This window comes from Ochotona princeps, chromosome X (genome assembly GCF_030435755.1).
Source record: "Ochotona princeps isolate mOchPri1 chromosome X, mOchPri1.hap1, whole genome shotgun sequence".
In the NCBI taxonomy this organism is placed as follows: domain Eukaryota; kingdom Metazoa; phylum Chordata; class Mammalia; order Lagomorpha; family Ochotonidae; genus Ochotona; species Ochotona princeps.
The window spans coordinates 103052241-103077653 of NC_080865.1; the positions used below are offsets into that span (position 1 = coordinate 103052241).

General features: G+C 39.8%; 1 protein-coding gene across 1 annotated transcript in view; it reads left to right on the top strand.

Annotated features, from left to right (window-relative positions):
* Positions 1 to 25165, top strand: part of AFF2 (ALF transcription elongation factor 2) — a 484531-nt gene extending 459366 nt beyond the window's left edge. Inside the window, exons 16-21 of the mRNA XM_058659060.1 lie at positions 330 to 466; positions 4627 to 4698; positions 5368 to 5461; positions 7699 to 7751; positions 20934 to 21124; positions 23689 to 25165. Of these exons, the coding sequence (XP_058515043.1) occupies positions 330 to 466; positions 4627 to 4698; positions 5368 to 5461; positions 7699 to 7751; positions 20934 to 21124; positions 23689 to 23810 (669 nt within the window). The 3' untranslated portion in view covers positions 23811 to 25165. The remainder of the gene's footprint in view (positions 1 to 329; positions 467 to 4626; positions 4699 to 5367; positions 5462 to 7698; positions 7752 to 20933; positions 21125 to 23688) is intronic.
* Positions 25166 to 25413: the final 248 nt, after the last annotated feature.

Here is a 25413-nt window from a genome sequence, read left to right on the forward strand (position 1 = left end):
TGTTCTCAAGTAACCAGTTTATTGTTAACACAATGTAATTCATATATTGATTTCTCTGCATATTTGTTTCTGAGCCAGAGAACTGTTGGCATCTTGGATTAGTAATTCTTCACTGTGGGGGATCTTCTGTGCATTGCAGAATGCTTAGTAGCATCTTTGTCCCTCTCCTCATTAGATGACCTAATTCCACTGTTTACCACCAAACTGGCCCAGACTTTTCCAGATGTTCCCTCAAAAAGAGGCAAAATTACCCCCAGGTGCAAAGCACTCATTTATGTTAAGGGGAAATGGGGAGCATTGCATGTTGACAAGTCATCTTCCTATTTCAGTTCGAGAAATTCGGCAAAGCTGTGAATTATGCTGATGCTGCCCTCTCCTTCACCGAATGTGGCAATGCCATGGAACGTGATCCCCTGGAGGCAAAGTCCCCGTACACCATGTACTCTGAGACTGTGGAGCTCCTCAGGTGAATGACCCTTCAGAAGTCATCTTCCTAAACACATTTCAGCCAGAATTAGAAATTGCTATGTTTTAAAATAATATCATTTCCACATATTAATGATTTGTCCAAGACATCTTCTTCTTAGAAGTCATCTTAATTAGTTCTTGCCATTTTTATTAATGCTGTGGAAAATTTATAATTGATGGACATTGCTTTTCTAAATGATTCCCTTCAGAGATTTTAATGAGAGCAGTATAATTTGCAATATTCATAAAATTAAAGTGGAAATGTAGTGGGTAAAAGTAAAGTATAATTTAACCATTTGGTGTTGGCTTTTCTTTTCAAAAGTACAAATTCATACTTCAAAAAAAAAGCTGTTCTCTTAGGATTTCTATTAAAAGCCACATTTTCTAAAAGTCCATATCTTGGTTATAAAAAAGGGAAGGGATGCGGCTCATGCGTAGAGGCAGTATGGAAGGACACAGGTAGAGCAGACTTTCCATGCATCTGGAGTAAGGGAAAGACAGTGGTGGGAATGGGGTGATGGCAAACATGCGAGCATGAGAATAGTATATGAGCATGACATATAATAAGTGCATACATTGTTGGTTTGAATTTTCGATGATATTTTGTGGCCTGTTCTTCTCAGTAGAGTAGAATTAATGGGTTGTCAAAAAAAATCCTATGTGTACAAGTATGTCTAGTGGTTACACTGCAGAGCAGAACACCTGCATTTGTATTAGAATACATCAGTTTGAGTCTGGGTTCCTGATTCTAGTTTATTGTTGATGCACATCCGGTGAAGTAGTTGTGTACGTGACATCCGTGTGCGGGGCCTGTAGTAAGTGCTCAACTCCTGATTTCAGCCAGACATTTGGAAAATAAAGCAACGGAAGTGAGCTAGCACTCTCTCTCTCTCCCTCTGCCTCCTTCCTGCCTTTCCTCTCTCCTTTCCCCATTCCCATTATTTTTCCTCTCAAGTAATTAAATAAACAAGTGATTTCTTTAATCCCAAAAAAGAGCAAGCAGGGAAAAGGGAAGAAATATGCACTCTGCTGTTTTCCACTGCTCTGCAGCTATGTATGAAACAGTTCATCTTTTACTAGCGAAGAAGCAGCATCATTTGCTGGATAAAGTCAATAATCTCTTTTGAATGAATGAGCAGTTCTTTGCTTGATAGGCCTTTATGTCCCAGGCTCCTCTGGCTCAATTAATCAATAATGCCAAGGCATTTTTTCCAGACTTGCTCATATTGACATAAACCATTAGGAATCCAAATATATTGGTCCCTAAACTTCCAGATAAATATTGGACATATTTAGCATGCATTTTTCCCAATGAAACATTCTAAAATATCAAAATAAATGATTAAAAGAAAGCAAGACCTCTGCTCACATAAAATCAGAAGCTTTGTCAGAATAACAAAAGCAGGGATTTTCTGAAGAAAGTTCCAGGTTTGCCTGCCCAGTGAGTCAAGGCATCTTTCTCCTAGTGCTGCTGTATGATATAGGTATCAAAGAGTGTCAGGTGTTTGACTTAGTTCATAAATCCTCACCATTCTGTAACTGTCAAAGGGGCACTGATGTCTCAGTTTTCAGTCAAGGCTTCCTTTGATTGTCAAAGATGCATAACATGAATGTTATGGCAAAAAATATGAGGATTCAAAATTGAGGGGAAATATTAATGAACAAACATGGAGATAATTCATGCTCTACATTCATTAAAAATGAAAAGATTTTATGATGACATTTTCTTAATTAACAAGAAAATGTAGCTATATGATGCCTGTAGTTAGGCAAGGAAAAGTGAAAGGATACTGAACGTCCTCTAAGCTACTAAAAGAAGTGGAAATCGGTCATTGTGAACTGACAGTAACTTGGCATTGTGCAGTAATTTATATCTTTTGATTTAGCATTTCAACTTAAGGGAATTTGAATTTCTTCTACTAAATAAAATGATTATAAGAGAAGAACAGTTTATCTGTATGGTGTTTTTTGGCAGTGTATATGATAGCACACAATTACAAGCAAACCTAATAATCAGTAATGGGAGAGAAATTAATTGCATCATGGTCTACTTAACAGTATATAGCCCATGCCCATGTAAATACAGCAAAGATAGAGAATATACCATTGCACAAACATTTATAATATGATGTTAAAGCAAAACAAGCTGCAAAATTGTATGCATACCGCAGTTATGAGCACGCATATCATGTGGATGAAGCTAGTAGGGAAAGCTGTGATAGAACTGTTAGAATTTGGATGTTGTCCCTTTCTATAAACTTTATTATTCTCTTTTAGGAAAACGCATTCTCAGAAACATTTCAAAAAGCAAAAATAAATTTTATTTTATAGTGAAAATGCATAGTGTCATTAAATACTATTTGTTCCCATCAAGTCATTTATTTCCTCTTAATAGTTTATCACCAAAATGCTGTATTCTTCTAAGTATGACTTATCTTTCAATAAGTAATATTTTATTCCTCATGGAAGTATATTTCAGTGGTACCTAGTGAGAATCAATGCCGAAATTATTTACATTAAGTCAACATTCTAAAACTTTACTTTGAGGCTATTGGCCATTCACGTGCAATGATAAGAGCTGTAACAGAGAAGTCCTGTTTCCCCCATAGTAACATGTGCAATGTTTCAAGAGGACATTGGCATTGATACAATAGTATTTAGTCCAGATTTTGTCAGTGTTTTTTTTTTTCAGATTTTAACAGTTTTGTATACAAGCATTTGTGTGGCTTCTCTATATTTTTGGTGTTTACTCTTACAATATATTTTAATGAGAGAAATTTCAGTTAGGAATAAAATGAGTTAAACCAACTAGAACTTCTGGTTCATTTAAGCAATATAAACTCCACTTTCAGATCACTTCAAATGTGGATACAACTAGACGGTAACTGTGATATGGACATAGTTTTAGTAGTGCGGTATTGTGCTGACAAGATTTTTATTACTTCCTCACAGTGTATTGGCTACAGAGAGCCCAGTTTTCTTCATTCACATCATTATAGTTGCTTTGAGCCTTGGGAAGTTGTAATAGAAATATACTTGTGAAAACAAGTGGCCATCACAAGGACTTGACGTTTCAGTCTCCAACTGTCAAAGTTAGATTTATTACAAAATAAAAATCCCTTTGCTTAATACTGCATCAACAGAGGGACCCACATCAAGTATTCAACAGAACTGGGGTAGTGACTGAGAGGTGGGTTGACTGGAAGGCTAGGTCTTGGAGGTATGAACTTGGACCCCTGGTGTTCCCAGCTACTGACAACGGAGCATCAAGTGTGGCAGCTCAGCAGCATACAGACCCTCCGCATTCTCACAAATGAGAACTCATCTGAGCTGCCTGAACACACACTTTAAGCATCCTTCTGCCACATTGGATTTTTTTTTTTTACATATACTCCCACAAGTATCTGTGAAATTGCATCAAAGCTCAGGCAATGATTTTATGCAATGAATTGATTTTCAAGATTCTAAATGTCCAAAATGAAATGAGCTTGGCTGAAAGTGGAAAAAAAAGAAAGAAAAAGAGAAGAACTACTCAACCTTTTATCACTGGTGTGGAACAGTAGCAATTAAGAAAATTCCAAGACAAAATATACAAGAATCATAAAGTATCATAAATTGAGAGCATGAAAGCCTTAAAATGCTTTGAAACTGACCTTCCATTTAATTACAAAAACACTTTGCATAGGAATATACTCAAAACCTCAGCCATTAGAAAACACCTTTTTACTGTGTGATTGAGGTTTCCCTAATTCTCAGATTAGGTATAGCTGTATAATATTTATGCAATCCATTATAAACTGAGCTGTGGCTGATATTTTTGCCCACCTCTCATTTAATATCAATCATGAGCTAGAGTCTTGCTACAAACACTGTTTTGTCAGCATTTCTGCTTAGACATAAACTCCCAGTGATTCAATGTCATTGTCCTAGGACATGGGCTCAGGATTGAGCTGATGTGTCTGGAACTCAGGGCGGGATATCATGTAAGTCCTACTCTGCTGTTTGATCATGATTTGGTAGATGTTTTGAGAAAAGCTTTAGTCCTTCTCCAAAGCAAATGTGGACCTAACTCATTAGTCCATCAGAACACCAATGACCAAGTAGATTTCTGGGAAGGGGAATACAGATTCCATTTGAGCTTTTACTTTCTCTTCAAAGGTATGCAATGAGGCTGAAGAACTTTGCAAGCCCTTTGGCTTCAGATGGAGATAAAAAACTGGCAGTGCTATGGTGAGTCACATGGATGCCACATCCTTAAATGTCCCAGAATGGGCCCAGCATGACAGCCTAGTGGTTAAAATCCTCACCTTGCACATGCTGGGATCCATGTAGGTGTCACTTCATGTCCTGGCTGCTCCACTTCCCATCCAGCTCCCTGCTTGTGGCCTGAGAACGCAGCAAAGGACAGCCCAAAGCCTTGGGACCCTGCACCCATGTGGGAGACCCAGAGGAGGCTCCTGCTCCTGGCTATGGGTCAGCTCAGCTTTGGCTGTTGCAGTCACGTGGAAAGTCAATCAGCGGATAAAAGATCTTTCTGTCTCTCCTTCTGTATATCTGCCTTTCCAATAAAAATAAATATATTTTAAAAAGTCCCAGAAAGATTTCAAAAATCAAGATCCACCTAAGCTACTTACCTCAGCTCATTATTTTTATTTTGTATTAAACCACTAAAGGGTTACCAGAAACTGCCTCTGTCATTGACTCAGCACTTATTCTAATCTATACAGTAGTCAACATGAGATTTTAATGTTTTCCCCTTCCTGTGTTATTTTCTTTAGTTACTTCTATGTCTCAATTTAACCACAGAAGAGTAAGTGCAAGATTGAATGAGCATTTTTGACAGTTTATTGGTTTCATTAAGCACTGGCATTAATATAATCATTTTATTTGTCACCATAGCTATCGATGCTTATCACTTCTCTACTTGAGGATGTTTAAGCTGAAGAAGGACCATGCTATGAAGTACTCTAGATCCCTGATGGAATACTTTAAGGTAATCTTTATTCTGTATGATTCATAGATACATGGTGGTAAAAGCACTAATGGGATATAGTAGGCATGAAAAAGCTGTTGCTACCAAAGGCTTAACCTTCCTTTTCCTACTGGGCCGAGGCTCCTCACCCAGCTTTCAGGTCTCCAAAAAGAGCTTAGTTCTGATTTTATTCCGAGGACAGAAGATACATTAATACAAACCCTGATTATTTTTCTTAACTGAACAAATAACACCTGGAAACCTCCTGTTACGGTCAGAGGGAATTTGCTTTGTATTGCACCTCCTGAGGCGGCACAGATTTTGGCTCCGGGAATGGTCGGCCTCTCAATAAATGAGAGGCCATCTCAGGAATCTCTCAACAGCTAGGCTAGTCACTGTGGCCACCTGACTCTGGGTGGACCTCCACAACCCTATGGCCATGGATACCACTGGAGTGTGCAGTGCTTGCAATTTAAGGCAACCCCCTTTCCTGGTTATCAAAAGAAAGAAAAATAAATCCATCATCTAGGGAGCTGACATACTTAATTTCTAAAAAATATTAAATGTATACCACCACATGCCATGCCAAAGTATGATAATGTGCCAAGATAAAAATGGCAAGCAGTACCATGATCCTAGGCCTGACTGCCATACTCCACAATGCTGCTCCTATCATCCGGCAACGGCCACAAGTTAGAGTTGGGGAGGTCTCTAAAACAGCATTTTTTTGTCTGAGTATGTGTGACCTCTTGGCTAAATTGTATCAAAGCCATTTGAAACATCAAGGCATGACCTTATATCAAACATCCAGTGAGTTGTAGTACACAATCGTATGAGGACTTTGTGACTTAGTTGGGAAAACAAGAGCAAGATCCCCAGCTATTCTGTGGTATTGTGCCATACAGCTGGTATTCATGTAGGTGAAAGGAGGCTACATTGCAACAGTGCCTCATCTACTATTTCTACTCTCTCAATCTATGTTCTAGAAAGGTGGTTCTTGAAATTTAAAGGGCATCAGAGTCTCCTGGAAACTTTGTGAGAATTTTGTTTGTTGAGTGGTGAACTGCATCCAAACAACATCTGATTGTTTGAATCTTGGACATAGTAACAAAATGTGCCATTTTAATGAGGGTCCACATGGTGCTAAAGCTGCTGGTCCTGTGGACACCTCAAGATGTACTGCTATAGTATTTTTCCTCTTTGGCCTGTCCTATATGTCAGAGTATTTCAAAACCACCAGGAAGATACTCAATGAGTCATCCATCTGGGAGTATTTTCAGCTTCTTTGAGGTTAAAAACTGGAATCTGCAGAATGCACCTTAGCTCTGCATTTTTGCATCTTCAGAAAAGCCTTACTTTCCTACTAGAATCCTGGAAATGCTGTCTCCCAATCACCCCCCCTTTACAAAAGGGGATGGGCCAGATGCCAAGAAACAAGGAAAAACAGCATCATGACCATGACTGCTGAGACCAAGCACAGCTCCAGTGCCACAGGTGTCCTGGCCATCCGCGCTGCCTGAGTTCCAGCCTGCTGAGACCATTACATGGGCCTGATTCCTGCCCTATGCTGTGATACTTAATGTCAGGTTTCCCACTTACCTACATTTAAAAGAGCAGGTGGTAAAGCAGGCCCATTCTTTCAGTCAGCCAGTTCCATCAGAGAAGCAAAAGAATGTGTTAGAGTCCCATGTCCCATTGCAGTGCAGCCGACCCTGGACCAGTTGCAATGCAGGCCACAGGAAATATCAGCCATGAGAGTTTTCAGCTAAAGGTAGCATATCAAGGTGGTTCCTGCAAACAGGCAGCCACAGCAATAAAAACACTGCTTGGTTCTCTGGTACATTCCTGAGCTAGCACATGCAGCCCACCCTGCAGCCCAGGAAAGAAGTTTGCAACTGGAGTTAAAGGTGAAAACCTTACTTATACTCTGAAGAGCTTGTTTTGCAGAATAAATGTCAGATGAGGATAATTAAGCCACTTCTTGGAGATCTGCGTCTGATTTCACTGGGCCTTTTAGTATATAAGATCTTTCATCAAGTGACTTTCACGGTCCTGATTGGAGCCCACTAATTATCCTACCCAGCTATTTTCATCGAGTGTGCGTTGTGGTATGCTGACGTGCACATACATCCAAGCTCTGCATCCTGAAATGCTGCAATCAATATTAATGTACTCTAAATCACACTTCCATCTGCTTCTGAATTAATAAAACACAAAATAGATGTCCTTATTTCCCTCTCTCTTTCTCTCTGTTTTAGCAAAATGCCTCAAAAGTCGCTCAGATACCATCTCCATGGGTAGGCAATGGAAAGTAAGTATCTTATGAAAATTGCTTTTTCATGCAAGCGAGAGAATAGACCCTCAAATATATTGCATACACCAATTCTGAGACTACAGTTATTTTTGTGCACACACAGAATTCTAGCCAAGCTTCGGTTAACAGCAAGATAGAAAAGTTTATCATGCTGTGGTTCCAAGTCCTGTAACTCTTTTATCTTACAGCCAAATTATGGCAATAAAATATCTTCTAGTGAGATGGCAAGCACTGTGTCATTTCGGGGAGTCATAGTAAAGTTAACTCCACTGTAGCGATTTTGTCAATGATTCACTCAGTAATGAAAGTTCAATCAAATATTCATTGATATAAGGTAAGTGCTATTTAATAAAAGCAGAGGCAAAACAAAAACAAACCAGGGGGCTCGGTAGCGTGGCCTAGTGGCTGAGGCCCTCGCCTTGATCCCATATGGCCGCTGGTTCTAATCCCGGCAGCTCCACTTCCTCTCTGTCTCTCCTCCTCTCAGTATATCTGACTTTGTAATGAAAATAAAATAAATCTTTAAAAAAAAAAAACAGAGGCACACTGGTGCTGAAAGTGGGAAGACATTTAGCCAGTTATGTGTGCCTTCATGTCAATTTGTAGGTATAATACTAAAAGATCTTCTCCTAAAGCATAAAAGCACTAACTATAATGCTGTTGTTTGGCCCCTGCCCGTAGCTTTATTTAGAGTTGCACCTCCAAACAGCAGTTCAAGGAGATCCAGAAATCAGTGGGGCCAGGAATCCAGAAATCCAAGAATCAGTGGGGCCCTTCTTGTCTCCGAGGCTCTCTGTCTTTACCTCTAGGCTGAAGGGGCTGGCCCAAGGCCCTCTCAGGCACACTGAGGGAAGGTTCTTAGACTGACTTGGAATGCCAGTTCAATATCAACCATGAAGTGATCAAATTGGCAATGTGACTTTGATAACTTACCTGAACATCACTGTCTCCTGATTCCAAAATCTCCCTCACCTCCACATACTCACCTCCACCAGTAGTGGGAAGGGAATCTAGTTGACTGTGAATAAACAAGAATATTTTAAAATTCATGGAAATGATAGAATTAAAACATGAACTTATTGGGTGTAATTTTTTTTGGAAATTTATGTATAGTTTTTTGTAATATATATTTGCCATAAAGTTTTTGAAAATCTATGTGTATTTTTAAAAAGAGCTTATTTTATGTCTCTGATCAAAACATTCTTTAAGAATAAAACAGTTCCCACTGCCACTTTATAAATATCTATAAAGCATACTCCAAGTGTTTGAAAAATGACCACTACTTTGAAATCATAAAAACATTAAGAGTGAAGCAGCAGATTCATAAAAAAAGCACATTAACTCAATTACTGTATGGAAAGATTGAAAGAAGCAGTGTTTAGGTGGTTGAATTAGGCCATACTCTTAGACTGGCAAATAAAAAGGAAAGAATGATTTTCTCCGAAAGTCGAGAAATAAAAATAACCATTGAAAGGCCCAGAGAAAGCTGCTTTCTCTGAGCACAAAGTGAAGCAAGGGCAAGGTCAAGTAAGCAGGTATTAAAGGATCACTGGGAGAAACATTAAAAAAAAAATATGTATCTGAAGCGAAAAACTCAAACACATCCTAGGCTTGTGAAGTCACATTAAAAGCCTCCTGAAATGATGTTTTGAGCAGCTTCTGACTGAAGAAAGCACACTCCCTTTGGTAAGCTAGAGCTTTTGAATGAGGCAGCTCCATACAGCCATCCAGCAGTTACATCCCATTCATTCAGCAAGCACCTTGGCAAATGCAACTCTTCCATGCCTGGCACTAGGAGGGGTTGGGAGCATAGAGCTGAGTTGCATGTGGACTCTGCAGTTCAAAAGCACACAGGCTTCCACTAAGAAGGGGATAATAGGTGTGAATGAAGTGTATGGAAACCCAGGAGAGAGAATCTGGGCCTCCCTGTGTGGCCAGTGAGGGTGTCCTAGCTGCAAGCAGGACCAAGGCCTGCTTTCTGAATAAGGGAAGCTGCAGCCCCAGCAAAGGGCTCTTAATGGCACCCTTCTGGAGAGGCCCGCTCTGAATTCAAAACCCAGCTAATCTGGCCAGTGATTGGGAAATCAGATGCTAAGAAGGGATCATGAGGGCTCCTGGGGAAAGAATGTAGGGAAGGGTGAGAACAGACCTCTAGGAACTACCGACCCTGGGAGTGCCTGAAGGAAGTGGAAAGAAATAGTGTGGAGAAGGACAAAAATGTCTTCACTATGGAGCAGACATTTGAGAAATGACCAGATGCTATATATCTTGGACTTGACAGGTCAAGAACAAAACCAAGGCTGATGTATAGGAGAACGAGAAGGCAAACAGATTTTGACATTTTTAATGATGAAATTCAATATATAATAACTTGCGTAATAATTAGTAAAACTTTTAGTAAAAGATGAAAGATTTATACGATCTGAAGGGAAACCAGAGTATAATTACTAAAACTTTTAAAATGCAAGTTTAGTAATAAGAATGGAATTGTCTTTTGAATAACATTTTGCCTCATTAGGGTTCAAAATGAATATATTCAAAGCTTAACCCTCTACATAATGATTCAACAAGTAGCAAGTGGGAAAAATCTCTGTTCCTTGAGACTATAGAAAAAGGGCGACAACCAATAATCAAGTCCCAAAATGTAAACTTGGCTCATACACCAACCCCATGATGATACCTAAAATTGAGTATAAGCCACTGTAAAAATTAAATGGAAAATAAGATAGAGAAAGGGAAGGTAGGGTGGGAAGTATGATTATGTTCTTAAAATGACATTTATTAACTATGTGATATTTGCTCCCTTTTTGTAAATAATAATTTTTAAATAATACTAAGTCAATATTAGATCATCATAAAAACCGCTGTTCTTTCTCATGAAAATGGTGCAGCTGTTCTTCTTTTTAAATTGCTTCTGACTTACAGGCTGTGGAAAACAGAATGGTGAGTCATCATTTCCAACCCCTGAAGTAAACTTAATGGAAACCAGATTGTGGAGAGTTTAAAAGAGCTGTGCAATAATCTACAATGTTGTATAGAGGTGATAAAGCGAGCTAGGAAGAATACTGAATTTTTATGCAAGAAGGCTTTTTGAGGCCTCCAGAGGAGGAGTTTCAATAATTAGGTGATTGCGGATGCCACGTTGAAGGAGCCAGAATAAGGGATATCCCCACTTACTTGATACATTGACCGGTGTAAGCAATTCAAGCAGTCTGCTCATCCTGGAAGGAATCAGCAGATCAATCACTTCCCTCTAAGCTTACAGAGGATTGTGCCTGTGTGGACTTCTATGTCTGAGTCTTGTGGGGGAAAGGGAAGCAAACCAGTGTGGATAGAAAAGTAAAAGCAGAGATCGATACCTGTGTCAGGTGAAATCTTTTGACAACTGTACGGTAAACATTTCAAGGTAGCATGGAAGAAGAACCAGCTTTGGAGGAAAACTGACCTCAGTAAAACCCTAGCCCATCCACTGAGTTTGTGTCTGGGCCTGAGAAATGAGTTCAACTTCTGTGAGATCTTTTTACTATCTGTTAAACAGTGGCAGCAGAACTTCTTGCAGAGTCATGGGCAGACTTCCGGAGCATCTTGCTGAATCCCTGAGCACTGTCTTCGCCACAGTTAACTGTTCAACACAGGGTGGCTCCTGATACTGCAGTGATTATTGACACTGTCACCTTTTTAAATTTCAAATTATAAAATATCCTGCTTCTAAGCACCTGCAGCTTTGGTCTGTGATTCCCTTTGGGCACTTAACAGAAACTGTTGGGTTTCCCAACTCTAGTAGACTGCTTTTCCCTTTTCAGTAAGGGTCTGTTCATCCTTTTGTCATCGAATATTTACTAATTCTCATTATGTGTGAGTGATCCTGTCTAGCCCTTTAAAAACATTCACCAGTTGTTTTTTTTTTTTTTGCTTTATGCATTCTTCTCCCTCAATTCTTCGTAGCTTATGTGGTAGATATGACATAAGGAATAGATGAAATTCTATCTATTGAATTGATGAAATTCTATTTGTTAATTCATTGGTATTCATTGAGTAGCTGTCATATGCCGGATAGTGTTCTAGCTGCAATAGTTCAGGGCAAACCAGACAGAAATCTGTGCCCCAGTGAGAATAGATTCTGTAGGAAGAGAAAGGCAATTAAAGATATTGCAATATGCTAGATGGTGGTAAATGTCACATAGAAAGCTGCATATGTAGGGGAGCTGCACTACAGTCTTGAGTTGGAATGTTTGAGAGGAAAGCTGGGCAAGCATTCTATGTAAGTACCCGGGGCAACGCCCGTATGTGGGGGGGGGGCATGCCTGATGGCTCCAAAGAACAGAAAGGACGTGAACATGGATGAGACATGAGAAAGAATGGGGCTTAGGCCAGGGTGATAGTGGCAGGAGCCGTGGAAAGTGTGACCATGCACATTGGCATGAGTGAGAACTATGTGAAGAAACACTAAAAGAATACAAAGCATGGCGTGAGCTGAGTTGGAGTTGGAGAGGAGTCTGAACTAAAGTTTGTACCAGTCCTCTTGTCACCGGAGTCACAATTTTTAATTTTTGCATTTCATTAGTACAAAGAAACTTCAAAGAGTTCATGGAAAAGTGGAATAAAGAGAACAGAAGAGTTTATTACACTACAGAAGTTGTTGAAAACTATGCAGGATTTTTTCACATTATACATTTTCCATGAACTTTACGAAGACCCCTCATGGATCTGCTGTGCAGACATGCTCATTAGAAGCTTCAGGAATGGAGAATCAAGATGGCGGAATAGGGTAAGGGCACGTTTAAATGGACAGAGAAACATTTAATCAGGATGAAGCAGAGAGGACACATTCCAGGAAATAGGAGAGGACAGAACAACAGCAGAGGGGTACCTGCAGAATGACAGACACAGGAAAGCAGCGAAAACAATGGTGCAGTGCTGCAGTGATTGATAATCTAGTGGTATTCAGCTAACAGTGATCTGAACTCCACCAGCAGCGGGAACTCCACCAGCAACCAGGTGGGAAGGGGCTTTCACTGGGAGCTTGGGAGGTGAACCCAGACAAAAATCTATCCGTCCTGCTGGTCTATTTGATTTGGCCAGGAATAGAGACAGCATAGCACATCCCAGACAGACAGTGCAAGAACAGGGTGGATTTCACAGCCCAGTCAGCCCCTAGAGCCGAATTGGGCACCATTTTGTGTAAGGAGGCAATGGCAAGGGAAAGAACTGAGCATATGCTGAGCTGGGCGTGAGCTCATTTCTGACTCAGTGAACTGCATCAACATGGCATTGTGCAGGTTCCACCCAAAATAAGTCTGGGTCGCCTTCAGATCTGACGGCCAGCAGATAAAGAACTCTAGTAGTAGTACATAGGGCACTGTTTTGTACAGTGTGGCAAAAGTTTTAGGACTGCAGGTGGCAACAGTGAACTGCACATTTGCTGAGCTTGCAAGAACTCACTGAGTTCAGTGGATTGTACTGGTCCCACAGGAAGACAATACTGACTGTAGCATCCAATGGGTCAAAATAGGTCCGTGTGGCACCAGACCTAATGGCAAACAGGTTCCGACAAGATCAGCACCACCAACACATAGCTATTAGGACACCTGGTGTCTCTCTGATCCTGGGACCTGCTCCAACCGGAAGAGGGAGAAAGGTTGCAGAGACAACAGTGCAACCTCAGCATGATATCACAGGAGGTGGAGAGTGGCGAGCCAGGAGCTGGGGCTGTGGAGACCACGGTGGAAATCTAACATAAGAACCCAGACCTGGAACTCGCTGGAGGTTGTGGCACAAGTGGCTGCAAGCAAAGAGTTGTGTACCAACGGCAATAAGTAAAATCGCATCGTAGACCTGTGGGTGACACAGCTTAGAAACCTGACCCAAGGAGAAGACTGCTAACCAGAAGTACAATGACCAATAGCAAAAGTAGAGACAAAAGCACAATGAATATTACTGAAGACTCCCCTGCGAAGGAACAAAGTCCTATGCTAACCTCAGAGTTCACTGAGGAAGACATCGAGAAAATGGGGGACACAGAATCCGTAAGACTCATTTTAAAGCTTCTGAACAATGAGAAGCACAAACAAGAGTTCAAAGAATTTAAGGAATATGTTATGCAAGAAATAGCAGCAATAAAGCAAATCAAGGCTGATATATCAGAAATGAAGAACACAGTAGAGCAAATTAAAAGGACAGTGGAGAGTCTCCAAAATAGAATGAAGCAAGCAGAAGAAAGAATCTCAGAATTGGAAGATATTTCCTGTCACTAGGGGGAGGCAAAAAGCTGGAAGCAGAGCTGGTCAGGCCAAAAAATGTACTCAATAATTGAAAGACACCATCAAGAGGCCAAATATAAGAGTTATGGGAGTCGGGCCCGGCGGCATGGCCTAGCGGCTAAAGTCCTCGCCTTGAACGCCCCGGGATCCCATATGGGCGCTGGTTCTAATCCCAGCAGCTCCACTTCCCATCCAGCTCCCTGCTTGTGGCCTGGGAAAGCAGTCGAGGATGGCCCAATGCACTGGGACCCTGCACCCGTGTGGGAGACCTGGAAGAGGTTCCTGGTTCCCGGCATCGGATCGGCGCGCACCGGCCCGTTGCGGCTCACTTGGGGAGTGAAACATCGGATGGAAGATCTTCCTCTCTGTCTCTCCTCCTCTCTGTATATCCGGCTTTCCAATAATAATAAATCTTAAAAAAAAGAGTTATGGGAGTCCCAGAAGGTGCAGAAAGAGAAAAAACATCCAGGAGGGGCACAAAACTCCCAACAGGCTTGATCAAAAGCAGTCTTCACCATGACACATGATCATCAAACTCTCTTCAATCAAACATAAGGAAAAGATCCTTAAATGTACACGTGAAAAAAAATCAACTGACACATAAAGGAATGCCAATTAAACTCACAAGAGATCTCTCACAGGAAACTCTACAGTCAGGAAGAAAATGGAGTGACATATTCCAGAATCTAACAGCAAAAATTGTCAGCCTAGGATAACAACCAGCAAAGCTTTCTTTTGTCTTTGAAAATGAAATAAAATTCTTCCACAGTGAAGAAAAGTTAAAAGAATTTGCCTCTTCCAGACCTGCCCTACAAATGATACTTCAATATGTTCTCTTGACAGAGAAGAGGATTAGCACCCACCTAAACCAAAGGCAAATGTGAAGAACATCCCAGTAAAATGACAACAGAAGACTAAACCAATGAGCAACCCATTCCTAAAATGACTGGACCAAATTACCACCCATACATATAAACCCTGAATGTAAATGGCTTAAGTTCAATCAAACGTCATAGATTAGTAGACTGGATTAAAAACAAAACCCATCTATTTGTTGTCTAGAAGAGACACATTTCACCAACAAAAATCAGCGGAAACTATATCATGAATTTTGATGTTTTTGCTTTTGTTAGTTTCATCTCTTTAAAACAGTTTTATCTGGTTATTCAGTGACTCATAGATCACACAGTAGCATCAAGTTCTTCAAAAAGGTTCTTGATCTTTCTTTTTCATTTTTTCAGCGACACATTAGTCATTCAGTAGCATGTTACTTCATTGTGTTGTTAATCTTTCTTTTTCTTCCTGTTGTTGATTTTGTTTTGTGGCTTTTCATTTAAGGGGATGTATAGTAGCTGTGTAACGGAGATTATCATATCTAGTAATGTGCTATTTAACCTCATGGCATTGTAAATTTCTATTTTACTTCCTAATGTTGATTTTGTCTTGTGGCTTTTCATTTAAGGGTATGTGCAGTAACTGTGAAATGGAGATTAATATATCCCGATGTGAGGATACAATGTAGTATGCATCTCCACTTCCAGACAAAGATGGACTTACAATGAAACTGTTTACTATGTCTTGACAATAGGATGCTGGACTCTCTGCCATTGTCCATGCCCGCAATGATGGTCATATGACTGTGTATGAAGAACTATACTTTAGTAATGATATAGGGGAACTCGGTTGGGGGGTGGAATTGGAGAGGGGATAAGGGAAACGCCAGGAGCCTATGGAACTGTATCATAATATCATAATAATAATAACAAATAAATTTTTAAAAAGAAGCTCCAGTCATAGAGCCTAGGAGGACCACAACAAGCCCTGGCTCTGTCACATCAAATAGGAAACAAAAGAGGATGAGAGCATCTCCAAATGCTCCGGTGGGATACATTCCCCAAAGCTTTTTCAGATGGACAAGGTAAAGAGAAATAATTTGTTTTCAATTACGATGTTTAGATATGATGAGAAATCATTGAATGCAGCCTCTCTTTTCAACAGAGAAAAATGAGACACAGCAATATAAGGGATTCAACTCTCGAGTGTGCAGTAATTCCATGGCCTAGCCTGCGCTAGAACCCAGGTCTTCTGGGATTCCAGAGCCACACTAGCCTTCTTTAAGCAAGCACAGAACCTGACAGCTTTGTCATTTTTACAGATATTACAAATGACAACATACTGCTTTCTTCAAGTAAATTGATTTTTAATAATGATTGCCCATCACTGCAGAAAATGCCTGAAAAACAGCATTTGAAAACTTCTGTACTAAAGAAATCCAGCATTCACTGTGTCAGGATCATTGGGCTAACTTTTCTGTCTGAAGTCCTTTACCTTAGACATTCCTTTATCACTCTCTTGCTTAGCAATTAAATAATGATATCAAGAATTAACAAAGTATCTAAGAAATAGTCAACATGGTTTAGAAGTTAAGCCACCTCTTAAGGCATATATTTTCTTTTTCGAAGTAACAATTCATGTCCGTGTGCACCATTGATTAGGGTGCAGAGGCTTGTATGTATTCCCATGGTGCCTTGGCCATTGTGGGCATGTACAAAATGAACTAACAAATGGAGCTTTTTCTCTGTCCTTTGCCCTGCCTCCCAAATAAATAAAACTTTTTTTGCTTGTCATTACTTTTTTTCTATTTTCCTTCCATTATTATTATTATTATTATTATTATTATTATTATTATTTTATGATACATTTCCATAGGTTCTAGGATTTTCCTTCCATAAATTCCTTCACCCACACACTGATTTCCCCTATATAATTAATATATTATAATTCTTTGCAAATAGTCATATGCCCATCATTGAAGGCATGGACAATGGCAGAGTCCAGCATCCTATTGTCAAGATGTACTTATCAGTTTCATTGAGAGTTCATCTTTGATCTGAAAGTAGAGATGCAGACTGCATTGTATCCTCACATCTGAATATGGTAGTCTCCATTACACAGTTACTGCACATTGCTTAAATGAAAAACCACAAAACAAAATCAACAACAGTAAGAACAATAGAAATTTACAATGCCATGAGGTTAAATAACATGCTACTGATCAACTAATGTCTCACTGAAATGAAAACAAAAATCAAGAACCTTCTTGAAGAAAATGAGGCTACTGTATAACCTATGAGTCAGTGAAGAATTTAATATCAGACAAAAAACAATTTTGAAGAAATGAAAATAGAAACAAAAGCATCAAAATCCATGAGATATCCTTTCCACTGGTCTTTGTTAGTGAGATATGTCTCCTATTGGTGACAGATAGATCGGCTTTGTTCTTTGGTCCAGTCTACTAATCTACGCTGATTGACTGATGAGATTAAGCATTTGGCAATCAGGGTGAATATTAATAGGTGGTAATTTGATCGTATCATTTTAGCAATGGGCTGTTTATTGTTTGATTTAGTCTTCTGTTGCTATTTTACTGGGATGCTTCACGCATTTGCCTTTGGTTTAGGTGAGTGCTAATCCTCTTTGTCAAGGGAACATTTTTAGATATCATTTGTAGGGCAGGTTTGGAAGAGGCAAATTCTTTTAACTTTTCTTCACTGTGGAAGAATTTTATTTCATTTTCAAAGACAAAAGAAAGCTTTGCTGGTTGTTATCCTAGGCTGACAATTTTTGCTGTTAGATTCTGGAATATGTCACTCCATTTTCTTCTGACCTGTAGAGTTTCCTGTGAGAGATCTCTTGTGAGTCTGATTGGGGTTTCTCCATGTGTCAATTGATGTTTTTTTTTTCACGTGTACATTTAAGGATCTTTGCCTTATGTTTGATTGAAGAGCTTGATTTTTTAAATTATTTATTATTTTTAATTCATTAATTACATTGTATTATGTGACACAGTTTCATAGGTACTTGGGTTCTCCCCACCCCTCCCCAAACCCTCCCACCATGGTGGATTCCTCCCCCTTGTTGCATAACCACAGCTCAAGTTCAGTTGAGATTCCCCCATTGCAAGCATATACCAAACATAGAGTCCAGCATCTTATTGTCCAGTCAAGTTCAACGGCTTCTTAGGTATACCCTCTCTGGTCTGAAGACAGAGCCAGCAGAGTATCATCCCAGGCAATTAAAAGCTCCAACACACCATCAGCAAAAATTTACATCATTATGGAATTAATTGACAGTAACCAATATGTTAACCATGAGTAACCAATATGTTAAAAGTAAATATGGGTCGTGATGAAGATTGCTTTTGGTCAAGCCTGTTGGGAGTTCTGCGCCTCTCCTGGATTTAGTTTCCCCATTCTTTCTTCAGTTTAGGGAAATTTTCCTTTATTGTTTCACTAAAATAATAATTTTTAAATAATTTCAATAATTTTAAATAATTTTTAAACCCAGCTTCTCTTTCTGTGCCTTCCAGAACTCCCATAACTCTTATATTTGTCCTTTTAATAGTGTCCCTTAATTATCTTAATTATTGAATACTTATCTTAGTTTGACTCAGTTCCTATTCCAGCTTTTAATTTTTTTCCCATTGTTGCAAGAAATACCTTCTAATTCTGAGATTCTTTCTTCTGCTCCTTCATTCTAATATAGATACTTTCCACTGGATTTTTAATTTGCTCCATTTTTGCTCCATTTCTAATAATTCCACCTAATTTTGTTTCAGTGTTGCTATTTGCTATATGACATGTTCCTTAAATTCCTTAAACTCCTGTATTACATTCTTTTCATTGTTGATCTGCTGGCCATCTAGTCTGGACCTATTTTGGGTGAAACCTGTATTTTGCCGTGTCAGTGTAATGCACTGAGCCAGAAATGAGTTCGCTCCAAACTCAGTGTATGCATAGTCCTGTTCCATAACCTTTGCCTCCTTAAACAATATGGTACATTATTGCTGCTGTAGTGGGATACAGGGCTTGAGATTAACCCTGTTCCTGCATCATCTTTTTGGGATTTGCTGCTCTCTCTTTGCTCATGGTTGAATCAAACCAATCAGCAGCACGGGCAAATATCTGCTGTGCTCCCGGTGCACTCTCCTCACCTGGCTGCTGGTGGAGCTCCAGTTGCAGGTGGAGCTCAGATGGTTGCTCACTGACTGACACTGAGGTGTCTGACCACTGCTACACCACACCGTTGTCTCCTCTGCTTTCCTATGTCTGTCAGTCTCCAGCTGCCCCTTTGCGTTGGACTGTCATGTCCTATTTCCTGGAATGTGCCCTCTTTGCTTCACCCTGGCTAATGATTCTCCATCTGTGTAACTTCTCCTTACCCTATTCAGCAATCTTGATTCAATAAATAAAACTTTAAAAGACGTATTTTCAATATTGCAGGAAATTCATTACATCCTGTTATACCAGACAACTACAGGATAAGTCCGAGGATCCAGATATGCTTAGTTTGTGGAAGTGCTGCATGTATCTCATATTGTTGTAGGTATTGCGTGTATGATAAGAAGAGCACTGCTTCCAGATCTAGTCACCATCACTTCAGCATTTTGGAGCGTTATGATTTGCATGTTGCAAACCACGTGTGTGGATGTTCTGCTGGTCAGGATGCACATCTGTTCTGTGAACAAGTGTTGACCCTAAAGAACAGTACAGCCATCTCAAAAGTCTAGATTTGCCAACAATGCCAGCTAATAAGGGGTTGAAAGTGATGAAGGTGGGAAATGATACAGGGTTTCTTTGCTGATATACTATATAGTATTCAGGGGAATGAGGGGAGATGAGTTCATTCAGCATTACAGACTCATGGAAATTCAAGCACATCATCTTCACATTTCTTATACTACCTCAAAATGCTTTGTTCTGATAAAATAATACACTTGCCTCAGCATTTGCTCAAAATATGGGCAAAGGGAGCCTAAGTGACACAGAGATATTATACAGGAAGCTGCCCATCTTTACATAACTCTTCCTGGTAAGCATGCAACAGGCCTGGACCATCAAGGAAAAATTACCCCACACTGCATGCAGCCAGCAGGTGATTTCTTGTTGCTGCTGTTGAATAATGCAGTTAAAATCTGTGTCCAAACATTGGGATAGCCCAGTGTAGAAACTCTGAAAGTTTCTCTTCACAAACAGCATGCAGGTGAGCAGTCAGCAATTAACTGCCCCTCTGTGTAGCACACTTCAAAGAATCCTAAGGAGATATTTGCAATTCTACTTCTCTGGCTTCCCTGATATTGCTCCTTGGGAGTCTTTTATGAATTGTGCTCGGTTTATTGTGGTAACTGTATTTGGAACAAACTGTCATTGTGGTTTCCACAAAACACTTTGATGATAGACCAGTATTATACATCACGTGTTTTCTGTCAGTAGCTATTCTGGCAGCAGGTAGAGAAATCATCATAGCTCTCTGAGTTGTTTCTTCCTCAGAAGCATGGCAACACTCATCATATGTATTCAAAGTAAGATCTACATTTATGGGTAGAACCATGCCAGAGAAAAATTCACCTGATTCTCACTGGTATTTTAAAACAAAAGTAGCAGTGTGCACAGAGGCCTCAGTGGTTGTCAAAGGTGGTGAAGACATGGGTGTCTCATGCCTGAAAAGAAGGGGCTTCATCTACAGCCTGGCCCTGTAGCCCTGTTTGAATGTGATATGCTCTCTCTACTGGCACCAGAGCCTACAGTCAAAGCTATCAGAGTACCCCCAAAAATCATGGAAATGGAATTACATGATAAGTTTATTTTGATGCAAAAATTGAAGTGCATGTACATGTTTTTTGTTTGTTTTCTGTAAAATACATCTCCAAAAACTTTTAGAAGACACTGTGTATTGTGCTCAAACAGCTGTGGGATGTTGTCTACGCTATACTGCACTGAGGGTTTCATCTGTGTACAACATGCTAACTTTCTCTCTGGCAAATGGCATTCTGAGGAGACTCCAGCGTGATCAGGCTCAGCCAGAACCTGCCTGTCATCCTTTCCATTAGCCTAACAAGGCTTGTCTTTCCATTCCTCAGGAACACTCCTTCCCCAGTGTCTCTCAACAATGTCTCTCCCATCAACCCAATGGCGAACTGTAACAACGGCCCTGTCACCATCCCCCAGCGCATTCACCACATGGCTGCCAGCCATGTCAACATCACTAGCAATGTTTTACGGGGCTACGAACACTGGGACATGGCTGACAAACTGACAAGAGAGAACAAAGGTATGCCCATCTGCTACACCCATTTCTCATACAGACTGATGGAATCAGGTGTGCTTTGAAGGACTTGAGTTTGGTGGCTTTACATGTTCCCGCTCTTCTGGTTTCCAGGCCTCGGATGAGGGAACGGGAGTTTGCCCATAAGAGAATGAAAAGGCCTGGGATTTTGTTCTCTTTTAAAGTAGTCTGAACTGCGGTGTTGGCAAATAAGCATTTCGGATTTTTACTCAGTAACAAGGATCAATACAGGAAAACAAAGACAAAGGCAATAAGAATGATTTGCAAATCAAATAACATCCTGCTGGCTGAAGCAAAGGTTGCTACCTTCATCACAGTTACTAGCTCCTGTTGAGTACGTGATCCTGTGGCTTGCATTTGGAAACAAAGGCCAAACCTGAGCTGCTATTTTTTACACACTAACAGCTGGGATGAAGAAGCAGAACCCTTCCTGTGCATGATGAAGTTTGCTATAAAACAAATGCAAAAGGAACTCTGCTTAACCAGAGAAGGAGTCAGCCATCTTTGATGGCTCACTCTGCCATCTGTGACCCTGTCATTTACGTACAAACCTAGTGTCACTATCCTAATGAAAATGGGAGGTAAAAATAAAGCACGTTTTTCCTCTGGCCACTCACTTGACTTGACTGAATCAGGCCCAGTGGTCACAGGTTACCCCACTGCAGTCATGGTTGTGGCGAATATGGGCCTTTCTGCCAGTTTGGGGGCATCAGCATTATTTACCATAGTTTCAGTCTGCTTATATTCTCTTAAAAACTGCCATTGTCATCTCTGGTGTGGTTCTATCTAATGTCTAATCATGGAAAGAGGCACATTCTGCACAGCTTCCTCTTGCTACTCATTGCTATCATATTGCTGAGTATATTGGGTGAAAACCCCACTGGAGCACTGGAGTAGGAATGATACAGTTTGTGCAGCTTGCTAATTGAAGTTTAATTCCTGCCTAGTTCATGAACTAAGTGAGCAACATCAGCAAGTTACCTAAATCTGTGAACTGCTTATATAGTAGGCTGTACTGTCCATATAAAAAGTAAAATTAATGATTGACCCTCAAACACCTTCAGTGAGATCCTAAGCTCAGTTATCTGAGCAAAGGGCTATTCATAGCTTCTCTACTGTTCAAGGTTTCTGGAAATAAAGAGATGACTGGCTCAGAAAACCAGACTGATCCAAGGGTTTTAGAAATGCAAGCAAAGACATGGATATCTTAAAATTGCCTAGCTTGCCTGCCTCCACCTTTTCTATCTTATTTTGTTTTGATATCTGAAGGGCTGTTCAATATTTATGGATTTCCTCTAGAAATACATTCACTTTCAAATCTTTTAGAGTAACTCCTTTAAACTGACTATAGAAATTTCCAGGAGCAACATGGTGAGTGTGCTGTTTGAGTGAAATGATGCTAATATTGTCATTAGCTCAGTGTGTCAGTTGCCAAATCCTCTGCCTAATACTGAGTCAGCACAGCTCTGTCACTGTACCAGCAGAGAGAAAATGTGCCCCGCTAATGCTGCCAGTTGGGCCCGTCCATGCACTGCAGAAAAGAGCTAGTTTTGAATCCTCTGCTCAGAGCTTGAGTCTCACAAACTTGTCATTATTTGTTCACTTGGATTTGGGGATTCTTCTCACATCTGGCTTGTTCGTATGGAAATAGAGGAAATGAGGATCTTCCATTTGATTGGAATTCTGCATCCCTATGAAGACAGCCATGCACACCTCTTCCCAGTCAATGACGCAATGCAGACCTCTGTAAGGTCAGCTGTCCTAATAGAAATCCTTCACTCCTTCCTGACCAGCACACCCATGGAGCAGCAGCTGACTTACTGAAGGTGGTCTCGGTGCTAAAATGAATCAATAGAACTCATGTTGTCCTCTGCCCTTTAGAATTCCTGTTGCTGACCAGCCAAGCTATTTGCACTGCTCACTTGAAGCAGTTATTTTAATAATGACCTGAGTGTCTAGCTCAGAATACCATAGAAAGGTCTTCACAGTAGACAATTCATTCCACACTCACTTTCTTCTGTAATATTTTCCTTCATACTGTATTACATATGAAAATATTTTATATGTGAAAAATAATTCATCCCTCTATCAGCAGAAATCAAATGAAGTTGATGCCTAGAGAGGAATCCACCTGGCCCAACTGTACTTTTTGAAATATATTGGTGTGTGTTTGTGTGTGTGTGTGTGTGTGTGTACAGCAAATTTCCATGGAGTTGTAATTACTTTTTAAAGTCTTTTGTCTGAGAAATATGTGCTGGTTTTTAAAAGCTTGCTACAAACTAAGATACAGATAATTTATCTTTTATTGATCACAATAACACAAGAATTATTTGTACTACAGAGATTTTGGAGTTCATTAAGGATTAAAATAGCTGTATTTTATGACACTCTGATCCCCTTGTGGGAACTTTGTAAAGCATTATTGAATGTCTGAATGAGTGAATGGACAAATGAATAATCGCTGTGTATGTGAAGGCCATTTTTCAATCTGGTGCATATTTCCCATGATATCGTCTAACGTCCTGACCAAGAACTGCTCTGATTTCCAGAATTCTTTGGTGACCTGGACACGTTGATGGGGCCTCTGACCCAGCACAGCAGCATGACCAATCTTGTCCGCTACGTTCGCCAAGGACTATGTTGGCTGCGCATCGATGCCCATTTGTTGTAGTTGATGCACTCCCATCTCTAACATCACCACCCATTACTCTACCTCTGCCAGCACACTGATGGTCACTGGTGGAAGTCCACTCATTTGGGAAAGTTATCTTTGATTCTCTTTGTTCTTATGCTTCTTTGGATATCTGTGAAAAACTGAAATCATCGTAAGTGGACACTACAACTTGAGAGCAGTGTATGTTTTATCACTTAGTCATTTTTCAGCATTTGATATGCATTTCTCGTATGCCACCATTTATTTTGTACTTTGTAGAATGCCCACATTGTTTTAAGTCCACACTACCCAAAACAAATAATGGGAAATATTTGTGTTGATGAAAGGTTCCTGAGAAATCAAATAAGCAGTTTTACACATGCATGAGAACTTACACATAGAGACCTGAAAAGATTTTCAGCAAACTATGCTCTTAGGTCCAGAAAAGAGCATATTTTAGAATCCACTGATAAACTCTGGTGATTCCCGCAGACTAAATCTTCACATGAGAATCTTCATTGTCAAACTAACCGGTTAGATGTTGTACCAATACCACAAAATCAAGAGTCTTGACAAAATAAATGAGTGTAGCAATGCCACTTGTAAAGTGGTGCCATGCCATGTCTGAGCAGAGGATTTTTTGTTAACATCCTTTCCAGAGCCCCAATTTTTTTTTTTAATTAGTGATGAAATGAAAGGACAACGTTTCTTTTGACAGCTTTAACGTGTCAGCTGGCATAAATATTTTTTAACTCCATGATCTGAATGAAGCATAAATAATCACCTGGGTTCTCTTTAGCAAAGTTATCTTCTTGAAGAGAAGTTTGCTATCCAAAACGCTACACTCTACTGTTGGAATCAGGGAGATAAGATAGTTCGCAAAAATGTCTGACAAGAAATTCACACCTCTTCCTCTTTTGGCAGACAGGCCCACAACTAGAAGGATTGTTAACATATATTTTTCTCAAATCTTTTGAAACAAGTCAAATTATGCTTACCTAGAATTAATAATATACAGTTTGCTTCCTAATGGCTTTGAAATCTGGACTTCTACAATCATTAGCTGCATTTTCCATTCCTCAGGATTTCTTTACTCTGTTTTCTTTTTTTTTTATTTTTCTTTCTTCTCATTTTACTTTTTTGTCACATTAGCTTTTGACAAACATACAATCACTGATTTTATTCCAGGTGATATCAACATGAATGATTTACACAAAAATTCCAAAGAAAACTCCAAACTCTCTAGTAGCTAGCTTTTTATAGAGAAAGGTGGGTCTTGGGTAATACATCACGTTGGGATTCTCTGAATGATCCCTAAGGAATGGAAAGAGTTCATCTAATTTGGCGACATTCCCCTCTTCTTTATGACCCTCTGTATTCATTTTTTTTACCCCTAAGCATCACAATGTAAATATCTTTGGTGTTGCAGTTCACCAGATGAATCTCCATTGAAGTATACACTACTCACACATTAATTGCTTGTAATTACCTGCTGGTATATAATTTCATGTAACCTTTAATCTGCTGAGCAATTGAACTTTGTTCACTAAGTTAGGACCAGATAAATAGTAGATACACACATCAAACATGCAAGCTTGTGTATGTTTTTAAAGGCCATGCA